This window comes from Tamandua tetradactyla, chromosome 5 (genome assembly GCF_023851605.1).
Source record: "Tamandua tetradactyla isolate mTamTet1 chromosome 5, mTamTet1.pri, whole genome shotgun sequence".
Lineage (NCBI taxonomy): Eukaryota > Metazoa > Chordata > Mammalia > Pilosa > Myrmecophagidae > Tamandua > Tamandua tetradactyla.
This window is the reverse complement of record NC_135331.1, coordinates 12,322,343-12,337,781: the sequence shown is the minus strand read 5'-3', so window position 1 is coordinate 12,337,781 and position 15,439 is coordinate 12,322,343. Positions and strand designations below refer to the sequence as shown.

The window sequence follows — 15,439 nt, the reverse complement described above, 5'->3', positions numbered from 1 at the left end:
CTTGTCAGACAGGGACCCTCTACTCTGTAGAGGTACTACCAACAACCCAGTCACTGACAGACATCATAACATGAGGGTCCACAAATAAAAAAGTCTTTATCAAGGATCAAGTGAGTAATCAAAGCTTTAGCATCAGGTAGAAATTTGTGTAAAACCTCACGAGGCACCTATTTTTCTGAAGTAGAATGGGAAGAATGAGAATGGGACCTTTGAAAAGCAGACGCAACTTCAAACATTTTAAAATCCTACAACTTATAAGTCACCTGTACAAACAGGCTTCATCGAAAAAATGAGAAACACTCCAATGCCCATGAGGATAGATATACTGTCACTGATTTCCTCTCCTTCTTGACAGCTGTCTCCAGGCTCTCACAACCATGTCACACTCTGAGACAGAAGAGGGGACAAGGACATTTCTGGAGATCCAAAAAAAAGAAGGTTAATACTTCTTCCCAGACAACAATGAAAGCAGCACACAGACTGGCTGGGTTCAATGGCTGTTTTCCTCTCTATAATGCCTCTCGTCTCTGGCATATTCTACCAGGGTGTGAAAGTGTGAACCAGCCTGAAGGCATAGCCTTGGAAAGAGTTGTTAAAGTAAAAACACTTACATACCTGAGGTTTGGGGCCCCAGTATGTCTTTGAGGTACTTCTCCAAGGAATCTTTTGGAATTTCCGTTGTCTTCCTCATAGGACGAGTGTATGGAATAACCATTTTCAATGTAAAACCCAAAAGAGTTTCTAATTCCTTTACTGCAGTCTCTGGGTCATTAACCTGGATTCAAAGAAAATACTGAACAAATACCGTCAGTCAACACAAACCTCTCCTCCTGTCTGATCTCTAGGAAGTGGGTGTTTTAAGAGGGAAGTATCTAAGAAGTCCATTCTCTGAGAAGGGATTTTGGACCAGGATATTCAGTTAAGGAGGAAGAAGTAAAATGAGTTTCCTATTCCCATTTAATTCCCAAGTACATTGAACTTTCTGTCTGCTGGAAAGAATGCCAGTTAAGAGTCCATGCTAGAGGGGAGAGAGAGAGAGAGAGACTGAGGAAACAACTAAACAGACAAAAGCCCTGCAGTCTCCTTGGTCCAGCTGTTTTCCCTAAAGAAAATACTCAGGATTGCAAAGAAAGATGGGCTCCCAAAGGTTTGTTTAATTTAAGGAGTCTAGAATGAGCCAAATCACTGTGCCTGTATGAGCTCTTTGCTCATACAGGTGCTTGACTGTGGACACAGCAATTGCCAAATATATCTGCTCATGGAAGAAACCTGCCAATCTTTCTCCTGTCCACATCAGAAGCAAACAGCCCTATCTTCAACTACCAACACGTGCCAGGATGTGCAAAAGGCTCAGCCCCCATTTACAGCAAAAATCCCAGAAGATTACAGCTGTGTCAAACACCTGGAACCACCACAGCTAGTTTTTGATGATGACCATTTGTGTCAAGTGTTTCCTGTCCCAAGAGCACCAGAATCACATGGTGTATGGAGTAGAAGAGGCTACAGTGAATTACAGGAAGTTATTCCAGGAGCTATTAAACACATTAAAGGGGAAACTAGAAGTAGCTAAAAGGATTTTGGCTGATGAACAAGAAGGAATGGTATTCATTCAGGAAGCATCAGCCACACGGTTTTCACAATCACACAGTCATGCTGTAAAAGCTGTATAGTTATACAATCATCTTCAACAATCAAGGCTACTGGAATACAGTTCAGCAGTTTCAGGGAGAGGAACATAATTGCAAAGAGAGATTGAGACTGAATACAGGATAAGGTTCCAGTTGGTGAATGAAAATAATGAGATGAACCTCTTGAGTCTACAGGGTTGCATATTCAAGCTGAATATGAGAGAAGCCAGTCTGAATCACCTAATCTGGTTTTCCAGAGAGCTAGAGGAGAAAGAAGTTCCCGGAGACGCTGCAGAGACTTAACAGTCTGGGAAGAGAGAACATAATAAAATGAAGAGAGTGAAATCAGAGACTCTGAACAGATCAGCAGCTTCCAAAGGATCCCCACAGAGCTAGAGAAGAAGTGTAGGGAATCTGCCTTAGCACTGCTCTAGAATGCAAAATATTCTTTGAAAAGGAGCCACTACTGCTTCAGTGCATAGAGCCTGCCCATATCACAAACCTGAATTTTGGCCAAATAACAAGTGTGAGTGGAATGCTGAGAGTATTCCAAAGACACATAACTTTGGATCCTGAAACAGCTCATCCCCTTCTAGTTTTCTCTGATGATCTGACAAGTGTGAGTTTTGGAATTGTCCTCCAGGATGTACCTGATAACCCAGAGAGATTTGACTTCAGTGCCACTGTGCTGGGTGTGGAGAGCTTCCCCTCACGGAGGCATTACTGGGAGACAGGTAGAAAAAGTTACAAAGGGGCAGTTGGGCATATACTAAGGACTCTGCAAACCAAAAAGGTGACAGACCCAAAGCTTCTGGGATTAATTATTACAGGATCCGTTATGGGGAGTGATTTTATCTTCTGGGTCTTTCCTCCTTTAAAAAGGGTTTACCTAATACCAGTGGTCAATGAGAGGGAGGGTTAAGGGGTATGGTATGTATGGTTTTTCTTTTTATTTCTTTTTCTAGACTGTTACAGATGTTCTAAAAAATGATCATGGTGATGAATATAGAACTATGTAATGATATTGTGAGCCACTGATTGTATAACATGTATGGAACGTTTGTATGTTAAGAATGTTTGTGTTTGCATGTTTTGAAAAATATTAAAAAAAAAAAAAAAGGGTTTCCCTGAGAGAGCAAATGCACAAAACTGGAGTTGTCCTAGACTGTGAATATGAGCACATATCATTCTACAATGTGAGACAGAACCCTTATTTACAATTTCTCTTATCCTGTCTTCCAAGGAGCTCTCAGGCCTATCTTTTCTCTTTTTATCCCAAATGAAAGCATGAATTCAGATTGTCTCACCCACTGTACCATTCAGGCTCTTTCTGGTAGGACTGCTAACCCTCAGTCTGCCTTAGTGTGAAATCCAAGGCCAAGAAGAGGCCAGAAGGCATGACTCTATGAAAGCATTTCTATAAAAGACCTTTTGCATTTGAGTTGGAAGCCAGTTTAATGCTCCAGAGCCTTCGGCATTCCTGTGGCTTCCAATCCCCATTTAGTGGAAGAGGTTGCATTTAAACTGAGTCTACACTCAGGGCTCTACACTGATTAGAATAACAAATGCATATGCAACATAGGATTGGGAAAATAGAATGGAAATGTAATCTGGTCTGCAGAGTCCTTAGGTCTGGGTTAAGGTCTCTAGACATAGTTCTTAAAACATTGGCAGATTCATTTATTAGCTCTAGGAGCTGTATTGTAGATTTTCTGTGACTTTCCTGTATATAGGAACATGCCATATGCAAACAGGGAATGTTTTACATCTTCCTTACCAATCTGGATGCTTTTCTTTTTCTTGCCTAACTGTTCTGGCAACAACTTCCAGTACAATGTCAAATAACAGTGGTGACGGGCATCCTTGTCTTGTTCCTTATTTTAGAGGGAAACTTTCAGTCTTTCATCATTGAGTAGGATATTAGTTATGGATTTTTCATGTATGCCCTTTGTCATGTTGAGGAGGTTTCCTTCTATTCCTAGTTTTCTAAGTATTTTTATTACGAAGGGGTGCTGGATTTTGCAAATGTCTTTTGTGCCTCAGTTAAGAATATCATGTGGTTTTGTCCATCATTCTGTTAATGTGATATATTACATTAATTGATTTTCTTCTGTTGCACCTCCCTTGCATACCAAGAGTAGATCCCCTTGATCATGGTGTATGGTTCTTTTGATATGCGTTTGGATTCTGTTTGCTAGTATTTTGTTGAGGAATTTGATCTGTATTCATAGGAGATACTGGTCTATAGTTGTCTTTTTTTATGGCGTCTCTTTCTGGCCTTGGTATGAGGGTGATGGTAACACAACACTGGGAACATAATTAACAGCACTGAAATATATATCTGAATATGATTAAAAGGAGAAATGTTGGATTGTATGTATGGTAACAGAATAAAAATAAAAATTTTAAAAAATCCATGGAATTAAACAACACAAACAGTAAACCTTAAGTTAAATCCTGGACTATAGTTGACAGCCCATTTTTATAACTATACTATTATAAATTATAACAAAATTTCCACACCAAAGCCAGGTGTCAGTGGTGGGACGGTATATGTGTATCCTATATTTTATACATGATTTCTTTAAACCCAAAACTTCTCTGATAAAGAAAAAAAAAAGTTAAAAAAAAAAAAAGAGTCCATGCTAGCCCCCATCAAGTAATCAGTATGGTGGAGTAAAACTTCAGGACTCTACCTGCCCCCCCCACTCCACCCCCAGAAGCTTTGAACAACTAGCAAGAATTGGCAGACCATCTTTCTACTTAAAAGCAGGAGAATCTTGTGGCACCTAGGCTGGCCCCTTCCCCACCCCTTACCAGCTCAGATCAGAGCTGGCCCACTCTTTCCCAGTGTGGATCCCTAGGCCTGGTTTCGAGAGAGCAGAATCACCCTCCCTGTGCACACACTGGGAACATGAATGTCTGACTCAACCTGTCTGATGGGGGCCTAAGGGACTCAGAATGTGCCCTACTGCCCTGGCCACAGAATGCTGTGGGAGAGCAGTCAAGTCCTGCTGCCTGGGGCACGGGATTGCCAGCTGTAGGACACACCATGCAGTGTCTGCGACTGTGAGGAAACTGTTCCTTAGGAAAAAAGGGACATTTGAACTCTATAAAGAGGGAAATTCCTAGGGCCACATGTGCATGCCTAAAACAAGACAAATCATGCACAGAAAGGATTAGGAGGCCCCTATACCTTAGCCTAGAGCTATTCTCCAAACTCATTGTATGGATCAGCTCTGAAGGACAGCCTTTACCCAGGTCAATAACCCAAAGACTGGGAAAGGTACTTTTTGGTGGTGTTTTCAGTCCTGGAATTCAAAGAAAGTTGTCAAAACACAAGCTGAATATAAGCTTAAGAAATAGATGCCTCAGAATCTAAATTCAAGCAATAACACATTTAAATATCAAAATGTAATGATCAAAAGTTAAGAATGTTTGCGTTTGTTTGTTGTTATATATTTTTTTAATTTAAAAATTAATAAAATAAAAACAGTGGTATCAGAAAAAAATATATCAAATGTCCAGGCTGCTACAAAAGATTACAAAAACACATAAAGTAACAGGAAGAGATGGCCCATGCAAAGGATAAGATAAAGCATTAGAAGCCATCAGTGAGGAGGACCAGACCTGGAACATACCAGACAGACTTTTTAAAAATAGTCTTAAATATGCTCAGGGCTAAAGGAAAATTTGAACAAATAATTAAAGGAAATCAGGAAAATGACAGATGAACACAAAAAGAATATCCGGAGAGATGGAAATTATGAAAAGGAATGAAACAGAGCTGAAGATCACATTACAGAAATTAAAAATATTCTAGAAGAACTCAAGAGCAGATTGGAGTGTGGAAGAGGAAGTGGAGAAGGAGGTACACTTATCCACTGGTGGTGGGTATAAGGCCTGGTCCGGTAGCCTTTGGCTGGAAGGCCCCCTCCCGAACTAAAACTGAACATCCAGACATACAGCTGTTCAAACTCAGCCAATCAGGACCTGCCCTGACAAACAAAGGACCCCCACTGCACACTGCCCGTGGCTGTGCCCTCCGTCCACAGCCCATAGCTATGCCCCCGGCCCAAAAGCACGGGAAACTCCTAACCTACCACAGGAGGCCCCATAGGCATCACCAGCACCGCCCACTAGCTAGCCTATATCTAACCCCTCTGCTCCTAGGGGGGTATGACTTCCCCGGCCCGCACCCTGAGCACCCGGAACCGGGAACCTCGCCATGGGACAATAAAATTTTAAACTCGGACTCAGTTTCTCTGATTTCTCAGTCGGCTACCGTCTAAAACCTGACAGTGGGAATATAAAATGGTGCAACTACTCTGGAAGACAGTTTGGCAGTCCCTTAGGAAGCTAAGTATAGAACTGCCATATGATCCAGCAATCCCAAAACTAGGTATATATTTAGAGAAACTGAAGGCAAGAACACAAACAGACATTTTCAGACTCATGTTTATAGTGACATTATTTACAACTGCCAGGAGATGGAAACAGCCCAGATGTCCATCAACGGATAAGTGGCTAAACAAAGCTGTGGTATATACATACAATGGAATATTATGCAGCTGTAAGAATAAAGTCATAAAGCATGTAACAACGTGGATGAACCTTGAGGACATTATGCTGAGTTAAATTAGCCAGAAACAAAAGGACACATATTGTATGGTCTCACTAATATGAGCTAATATTAATGAGTGAACTTTTAGAGTATGAGTCAAGAACACTGGTTATTAGGAGATGAAAAGATGGTAGAAATTGGGCATTTGGTGCTGAAGGAATACACAGTGTACACAGGACAAATTGTAAAGATTCAGAAATGAATAGCATAATACTATCTGATTGTAGTACAATAATACAAGTCCACTGAATGAAGCTGAACGTGAATATGGTTGAGGGACAAGGGTTGGGGGCACATATGACACTGGAAAGAAAGATAGAATATAGAGACTGAGATGGTATAACTTAAGAATCACCAGAGTGGACAATGGTGGGGATTAAATGTATGAATATAAACACATTTTTGCATGGGGGAGAACAAATGAATGTCAACACTGCAAGGTGTTGAAAATGGGATGGTATACTGGAAAAAATACAGTCAATGCAAGCTAGGGTCCATAGTCAACAGTAACATTGTAAAATGCTTCCACTGAATGTAACAAAGGCATTTTGCCAAAACTAAACATCAGCAAGCAGCAGATATGGGGGAGGGTTATGGACTCTTCGCAGAAGAAAAGGAAATGTCTTCATGTAGATTATAGTGGTAAAGGCATAGGTTGATTTTATGATGTGCAAATAAAACTGTTTAAAAAAGAACAGAGAGAAACAGGTGCTAGAGAAAATGTGGAGAAAGAGATATACCTATTCAGTGTTGGCAGGGAAGCTGACAGGTGCAGCCCCTCCAGAGGGCAGTGTGGTGGTTCCACAGGAGGCCACAGGTGGGACTGCCTCTAGGCACTGAGAGTGGGGACACTCAAACACTGGTGTTTATGGTGATAGTGGTCGCAATTTGCAATGGATGGAGGTGGCCTAAGGGTACAATGACCGAGGAATGGAAGGGAGAACTGAGAACCGAGGAATGGAAGGGAGAACTGAGAACCGTGATGTACACATACAACAGACTACTGAGCAGCTTCAAAAAGAAATAAAATTGTGAGACATGCAACTGGGCCAATGAACCTTGAGGACAGTATGTTGAATGAAATGTCAGAAACAAAAAGACAAATATTATCATGCCTCACTCAGATGGATAACTATAATATACAAACTCAAGAGAATTGAAGTTGAGAGCATAGGTTATCAGGCTGGGGCCTGTGGTAAGGGTTCCTAGATTGTAAGCTCTTATAACAGTCACATCTATTCCAGAGTTTTAACTGTTATTTCTAAATTCTGAAAGACTGAGCTATTTATGTATAACCTGCTCATTCCCTGAAACTTTGGGTATTTATATGGCACCTGAGACTCAATTTTAGAGCACTGAAGTTAAGAAAGTTAGCATTAACCTCATACACCAACTGGTTAAAAAAACTGAAAAGTGATCAGACTCCGACTAGAGATAGGAATGTAACTGATCTGGACAGGACTAAGGTAAATCAGAATACAGGGTAAAGGATGATATCGTCCATATCTTAAAACTTCAACTTCTATGTAAGACTAAAGGGAGAGATGTTTATTTGGTACAAAATTTATATTTGGGGCAGCACTAATTTAACTTGTATGGTCAGGTATTTGAATATTATAATTAGTTGTACTCTTGAATATGGAGTGAGATCTTGTTGGTTTGTACAGGTTAGTGTGAGACCCCGATATATCCCAGAGTAATTTGGGCAGAGAATAAAAATATTTGCAAAGTCCCCTTGGGAGACTGGGGAGAAGGGAGGAAATATTAATCTTCCCCATCTGATATGCTTGCAAGCACCAGAAACAACCAATTCAATAGTCTGAGCCCTTGATCTTGGGGTTCACCCCTATGAAACTTATTCCTGCAAAGGAGAAGCTAAGCCTACTTATAATTATGCCCAGAGAACCTCTTTTGTTGCTCATATATGGCCTCTCTCTCTAAGCCAACTCAGCATGTCCCCTTCCATGGGACATGACTCCCAGGGGTATAAATCTCCCTGGTAATGTGGGATAGAACTCCCGGATAAGCCGGGACCTAGCATCATGGGATTGAAAAAGCTGTCTTGATCAGAAGTGGGAAGAGGGAAATGAAACAAAATAAAGTTTCATTGGCTGAGACTCAACAGGTTATCCTGTAGGTTATTCTTATGCATTATACAGATATCCCCTTTCAGTCCATGGTGTGTTAGAGTGGCCAGAGTGAAGCATACAGAACTGTCAAACTGTATCCCAGCAGACCTGATTCTTTTTTTTTTTTTAAGTTTTAAAATATGAATGACCATCTATTTTCAACACCCTGCAATAATGACATTCTTTTGTTCTTCTTCATGCAAAAACATTTTTAAATTTGTATATTTAGTCACTATCATTGTACACTCTAGGAATTCCTAGATTATACCATCTCAGTCTTTATCGTCTATCTTTCCTTCTGGTTTCATATGTGCCCCCAGCCCTCCTCTCTCTATCATTCTCACATTCACCTTCATTCAGTATACTTATATTATTGTGTTACAATCAGGTAGTATTGTGCTATCCATTTCTGAATTTTTACACTCAGTCCTGCTGCACAATCTGTATCCCTTCAGCTCCAATTACCCAGTCTCTACCCTATTTCTATCTCCTGATAACCTCTGTTCTTAACTGAAATTCTCCAAGTTCATTCATTAATGTTAGTTCCTATCAGTGAGACTGTACAGTATTTGTCCTTTTGTTTCTGGCTAATCTTACTCAGCATAATGTCCCCAAGGTTTATCCACGTTGTTATATGCTTTATGACTGTATTCTGTTTTACAGCTGCGTAACATTCCATTGTATGTATATACCACAGCTTCTTTAGCCACTTAGCTGTTGATGGGCATTTGGGTTGTTTCCATCTCTTGGCAACTGTAAATAATGCTGCTATAAACTTTACAGCATTCTTTTTTTTAAATATAACAACAAACAAACACAAACATTCTTAACATATGATCATTCCATTCTACAATCAGTAATTCACAGTATCATCACATGGTTGCATATTCATCATCAGGATCATTTCTTAGAACATCTGCATCAATTAGAAAAAGAAAGAAAAAGACAACAGAGAAAAATTCATACATACCTTACCCCTTACCCCTCCCTTGCATTGATCACTAGCATTTCAATCTACTAAATTTATTTTAACATTTGTTCCCCCTATTATTTATTTTTATTCCGTATGTTTTACTCATCTGTCCATAAGGTAGATAAAAAAAAGTTGTGAGGACCTTGATAGAGAATGCCTGGAATGCTCTGAAGAGAATCTTGGTAGAAATGTGAACTCTAAAGATACCTCTAACCAGGCTCTAGACAGAAATGAGGTGTGTGCTGTTGCAGATTGGAAGGAAGGCGATCCTTGTTTTAAAATAGCAGATAATCTGGCAAAGTTGACAAATGGCTTTGGCTGGAAGGCTGATTTTAAAAGCCATGAACTTGGATATTTAGCAGAAGAGATCTCCAAATTAAATGTCGAAAGTGCAGCCTGGTTTCTCCTCACCGCTTACACTGAAATGCTACAGGAAAGAGATAAGCTGAGAACTGAACTCTTGGGTACTAAGAAACCAGAAATTGATGTTCTGGAAAATTCTGGGCTGCCAGGAAGGGAGACCCCAGAGAATAGTGCCCCACATGAAGATTTGGCCAAATGTAGAACCAAGCAACCCTTTCAGAGAAAGCCAGGATTGGACGTGGAGTTATCCACGGATTTGTGGAAACTCCTTTTTATGTCTGATGGGCATGATCCAAGGCTACTGCATAGATAGCCAACGAGAGTGCTGTGGGACCTGTATAAACAGAGCCGCTGCCAGTCTGGACTGGGGGTTCAGAGAAGGGATACATTGGAGGAAAAATAACTTCAGAAGCAATGCCGTGGAGGCTAAGGTCTGAAGTCAAGGAGCCTCCTGCCCGAGAGCAGACCCATTCAAGCCCGTGGAGAGGGTGAGTTTGCCCCAAAGGCAGAGGAAGGGCCTTCTACTTCATTGCAGTGGAAGAGTCATGCCGTCTCAAGCCTTGGAGAGGGTGAAACACATTCCTTGGGGGTTGGGAAGAGCCTGGCTTCCACCACATGGAGGGGTTGAGTATGTGCCCCAGAGATGGCAGAGAGTCTGGGTGCGGCCCCGATGCTTGGACAGGGTGGAGCCGAGAAAAAGGTGGTCTCCCCAATATCCCTCAAGGTTGCCTTTGGAGAGAGGCAGGCCTCTGTGTAGCCCCTTGGAAAGGGTGGGACTGCCGCTTTCAGAAGCCAGCCCCGAAGATAAATGACTCTTAGACTTTAAAATCGAGCGGACTTTGCCCTGCAGGTTTTCGAAACTGTATGGGTCCAGTGAACCCTGTGTTCCTTCCTCCTTATGGAAATGGGTATATGAATCCTATGACTGTTCCTCCTTTGTATGTTGGCAGCAAATAACTTGTTTTGAGTTTTTATAGGTCCAGAGACAGAGGATAATTTTGCCTTAGAACAGACTATGCCTGTAACTAACTTTGATAGGCATTTATACATTTCTAACTTTGTATTTCATGTGTATTGCTACTAAAATGGTTTAAGGATTTCTGATATTGTTATGAAATTAATGTATTTTGTATATGGGAAAAACTTTTTTAGGGCCCAGAGGGTGGAATGTGCTGGTTTGAAAGGATGTATGTCCCCTAGAAAAGCCATGTTTTAATCAAAATCCCATTTCGTAAAGGCAGAATAATCCCTGTTCAATACTGTATGTTTGAATCTGTAATTAGATCATTTCCCTGGAGGTGTAAACTGGATTAGGGAACATGTGTCTCCACCCATTTGGGTGGGTCTCGATTAGTTTCTGAAGCCCTATAAAAGAGGAAACATTTTGGAGAATGAGAGATTTAGAGAAAGCAGAGAATGCTGCAGCACCATGAAGCAGAGAGTCCGAGAGCCAGCAGCCTTTGGAGATGAAGAAGGAAAACATCTCCCGGGGAGCTTCATGAAACCTGAAGCCAGGAGAGAAAGCTAGCAGATGACGCTGTGTTCACCATGTGCCCTTCCAGCTGAGAGAGAAACTCTGAACTTCACTGGCCTTCTTGAACCAAGGTATCTTTTCCTGGATGGATGCCTTTGATTGGACATTTCTATAGACTTGTTTTAATTGGGACATTTTCTCAGCTTTAGAACTATAAACTAGCAACTTATTAAATTCCCCCTTTTAAAAGCCATTCTGTTTCTGGTATATTGCATTCTGGCAGCTAGCAAACTAGAACATAGCAACTGTTAAAAAAGTTGAGAAAGCGATCAGACTTCAACTAGAGATATGAATGAAGCTGATTTGGCTAGGGCTAAGGTAAATCAGAATACAGGATAAAGGATGATATGGTGTATAGTTTAAAACTTCAACTCCTGTGTGAGACCAAAGTAAGAGATGTTTATTTTGTGCAAATTTATACTTTTGGTAGCACATTATCTAATTTAACTTCTATGGTCAGTTTGTTCAAACACCATAATTACATGGAATCTTGAATAGGGCATGATATCTTATTTGTTTGTACAAGTTAGTATGATGCCCTGATACATCCCAGAAAAATTTGGGCAGAGAGTAAAAAAGTATTTGCAATGTTCCCTTAGAGAACTAGGGAGTAAGGAGGAAATATTAAATTTCCCCATCTGGGGAATTCCTGATATTTTCGCATGCAGTGGAGACAAACAATTCAATAGGCTGAGCCCTCAATCTTGGGGCTTGCCCCTATAGATCTTATTCCTGCAAAGGAGAAGCTAAGCCTACCTGTAATTCTTAGGTAGGCACCTAAGAATCACCCCCCAGAGAACCTCTTTTGTTACTCAGATGTGGCCTCTTTCTTAAAACAATTTGGTCAAAAAAAAACACAACAACTTGGTCAGTGAAATCACTACCCTCGCCCCTTTGTGGGACCTATCTCCTAGGGGTGTAAATCTCCCTGGCATATAGGACATGACTCCCAGGGATGACCCAGGACCCAGCATCAAGAGATTGAGAAAACCTTTTTGACCAAAAGGAGAAAGGGAGAAATGAGACAAAATAACGTTTCAGTGGCTTAGAGATTTCAAACAGTGCTGAGAGGCTTTCCTGGATATTATTCTTATGCATTATATAGATATCCCTTTTTAGTTTATGGTCTATTGGAGTGGTTAGAGGGAAGTACCTGGAACTGTTAAAATGCATTCCAGTAGACTTGATTCTTGAAGAAGACTGTTCAACTATATAGCTTTTACAGTGTGGCCATGTGATTGTGAAAACATTGTCTGATGTTCCCTTTATCCAGGGTATGGACAGATGAGTCAAAAAATAAGAACAAAAAAGAAATAAATAATAGGGGGGATAAGAGGTTAAAATAAATTGGGTAGACTACAATACTAGTGGTCAATGTGAGGGAGGGGTATGTGATTTTTGGGTTTTTTCTTTTGTCTTTTTATTTCTTTTTTTGGAGTAATGCAAATGTTCTAAAATTATCATAATGATGAATACATAACTATGTGATGATATTGTGAGTCACTGATTGTATACTTTGAATGGACTGTATGGTGCATGAAGATATTCCAATAAAAATAGTAAAAAAAGAACCAGTGTCATAAAACCCCTAAAAGAAAATGTAGGTAAGCATCTGCAAGTTCTTGTTCTAGGCAGAAGTTTCTTAGACTAGACACCCAAAGCACAAGCAATAAAAGAATAATTAGGTAAATGGGACCCTCCTCAAAACTAAGGTAAAAAGATAGCCTAATCAATAGAAGAAAATACTTGGAAATCACATCCCTGATAAGGGTGTGTTCTAGTTTGCTAGCTGCTGGAATGCAACATACCAGAAACAGAATGGCTTTTAAAAAGGGGAATTTAATAAGTTGCTAGTTTACAGTTCTAAGGCCGAGAAAATGTCCCAATTAAAACAAGTCTATTTAAAGTCCAATTTAAGTCATCCGGGGAAAGATACCTTGGTTCAAGAAGGCCGACGACATTCAACGTTTCTCTCTCAGCTGGAAGGGCACATGGCAAACATGGTGGTGTCTGCTGGCTTTCTCGTGGCTCAACCAAAAAGGGACTCTCTCCAAAATGTTTCCTTTTTTAAAGGATTCCAGTAAGCAACTCTACCTTCAGTGGGTGGAGACTCACCTCCATGGAAATCATCTAATCAAAAGTTACCACTCACAACTGGGTGGGTCACATCTTCATGGAAACAATCAAAATGCTACCACCCACTAATTTTTTTTTAACTTCTTTTTATTAATTAAAAAAAATTAACAAACAAAACATTTAGATATCATTCCATTCTACATATACAATCAGTAATTCTTAATATCATCACATAGTTGCATATTCATCATTTCTTAGTACATTTGCATTGATTTAGAAAAAGAAATAAAAGGACAACAGAGAAAGAAATAAAATGATAATAGAGAAAAAAAAAACTATACGTACCATACCCCTTACCCCTAGCTTTCATTTACCACTATTTCAAACTGAATTTATTTTAACATTTGTTCCCCCATTATTTATTTTTATTCCACATGTTCTACTCTTCTGTTGATATAGTAGCTAAAAGGAGCATCAGACACAAGGTTTTCACATTCACAGAGTCACATTGTGAAAGCTGTATCATTATTCAGTCATCATCAAGAAACATGGCTACTGGAACACAGCTCTACATTTTCAGGCAGTTCCCTCCAGCCTCTCCACTAGATCTTGAACAACAAGGTGATATCTACTTAATGCGTAAGAATAACCTCCAGGATAACCTCTCGACTCTGTTGGGAATCTCTCAGCCATTGACACACTTTGTCTCATTTTACTCTTCCCCCTTTTGGTCGAGAAGGTTCTCTCAATCCCTTGATGTTAATTCTCAGCTCATTCTAGGGTTTTTCTCAGTCCTTTGATGCTGAGTCTCAGCTCATTCCAGGATATTTGTTCCACATTGCCAGGAAGGTCCATACCCCTGGGAGTCATGTCCCACGCAGAGAGGGGGAGGGTGGTGAGACTGCTCGTCATGTTGGCTGGAGAGAGAGGCCACATCTGCCACCCACCAATTTTGAATGAGGATTAAAGAGCATGGCTTTTCTGGGGTCCACCACAGAGTCAAACCAGCACAGGGTGTAATATCCAGAATATATAAAGAAAGCCTACAACTCAACAATAAAAAGAGAGCCCAAAAAACATGGATAGACATTTTTCCAAAAAGGAAACACAAAGGGCTGAAAAGCACATGAAAAGATGCTCAACATCTAGCCATGAGGGAAATGCAAATCAAAACCTCAGTGAGAGACAAAGTGTCAATGGCTGAGAGATTCCAAACAGAGTCGAGAGGTTATCCTGGAGGTTCTCCTTACACATTAAGTAGATATCACCTTGTTATTCAAGATGTAATGGAGAGGCTGGAGGGAACTGCCTGAAAATGTAGAGCTGTGTTCCAGTAGCCATGTTTACTGAAGATGATTGAATAATGATACAGCTGTCACAATGTGACTGTGTGACTGTGAAAACCTTGTGTCTGATGCTCCTTTTATCTACCTTGTCAACAAAGGAGTGGCACATATGGAATAAAAATAAATAATAGGAGGAACAAATGCTAAAATAAATTTAGTTTTAATGCTAGTGATCAATGAAAGCAAGGGGTAAGGGGTATGGTAGGTATAATCTTTTTTTTTTTCTTTTCTTTCCTGTGTTCGTTTTATTTTTCTGAATTAATGCAAATGTTCTAAGAAATGATGAATATGCAACTAAGTGATGATATTGTGAATTACTGATTATGTATGTTGTTTTATTTTGTTTTTTTTAATGAATAAATAAATTAAAAAAAAGATTTAAAAAAAAAAAAACCTCAGTGAGATATTGTTTCACACCTACTTGTGTGGCCATCATCAAAAAACAACACTTCTAAGAAATGATCATGGTGATGAATATACAACTATGTGATGACATTGTGAGTCATTGATTGCACACCAAGTATGGAATGTTCATACGTTAAGAATGTTCGTGTTTGTATGTTGATTGGTTTTATTAATTAAAAAAAAAAGATTTAAAAACAAAGAAAAAAAAGCAAAACAACACTACAAATGTTAGAAAGGATGTGGAAAACAGGAATACTTATTCACTGCTGGTGGGAATACGAATGGTGCAGTTACTCTGGAAAGCAATTTGGCAGTTCTTCAGGAAGCTAAGTATAAACTTCAATATGATCTGGCAATCCCA

At 39.9% G+C, this 15,439-nt stretch overlaps 1 protein-coding gene and 1 pseudogene across 1 annotated transcript in view; one reads left to right on the top strand and one right to left on the bottom strand.

Moving 5' to 3' along the window:
- The window catches only part of ACAD10 (acyl-CoA dehydrogenase family member 10), a 66,567-nt gene that overhangs the window by 37,448 nt on the left and 13,680 nt on the right, over positions 1-15,439 (bottom strand). Inside the window, 1 exon segment of the mRNA XM_077159877.1 lies at positions 616-775. Coding sequence (XP_077015992.1) covers positions 616-775 — 160 coding nt within the window.
- Positions 1,606-2,550, top strand: LOC143682129 (putative E3 ubiquitin-protein ligase TRIML2 pseudogene; annotated as a pseudogene).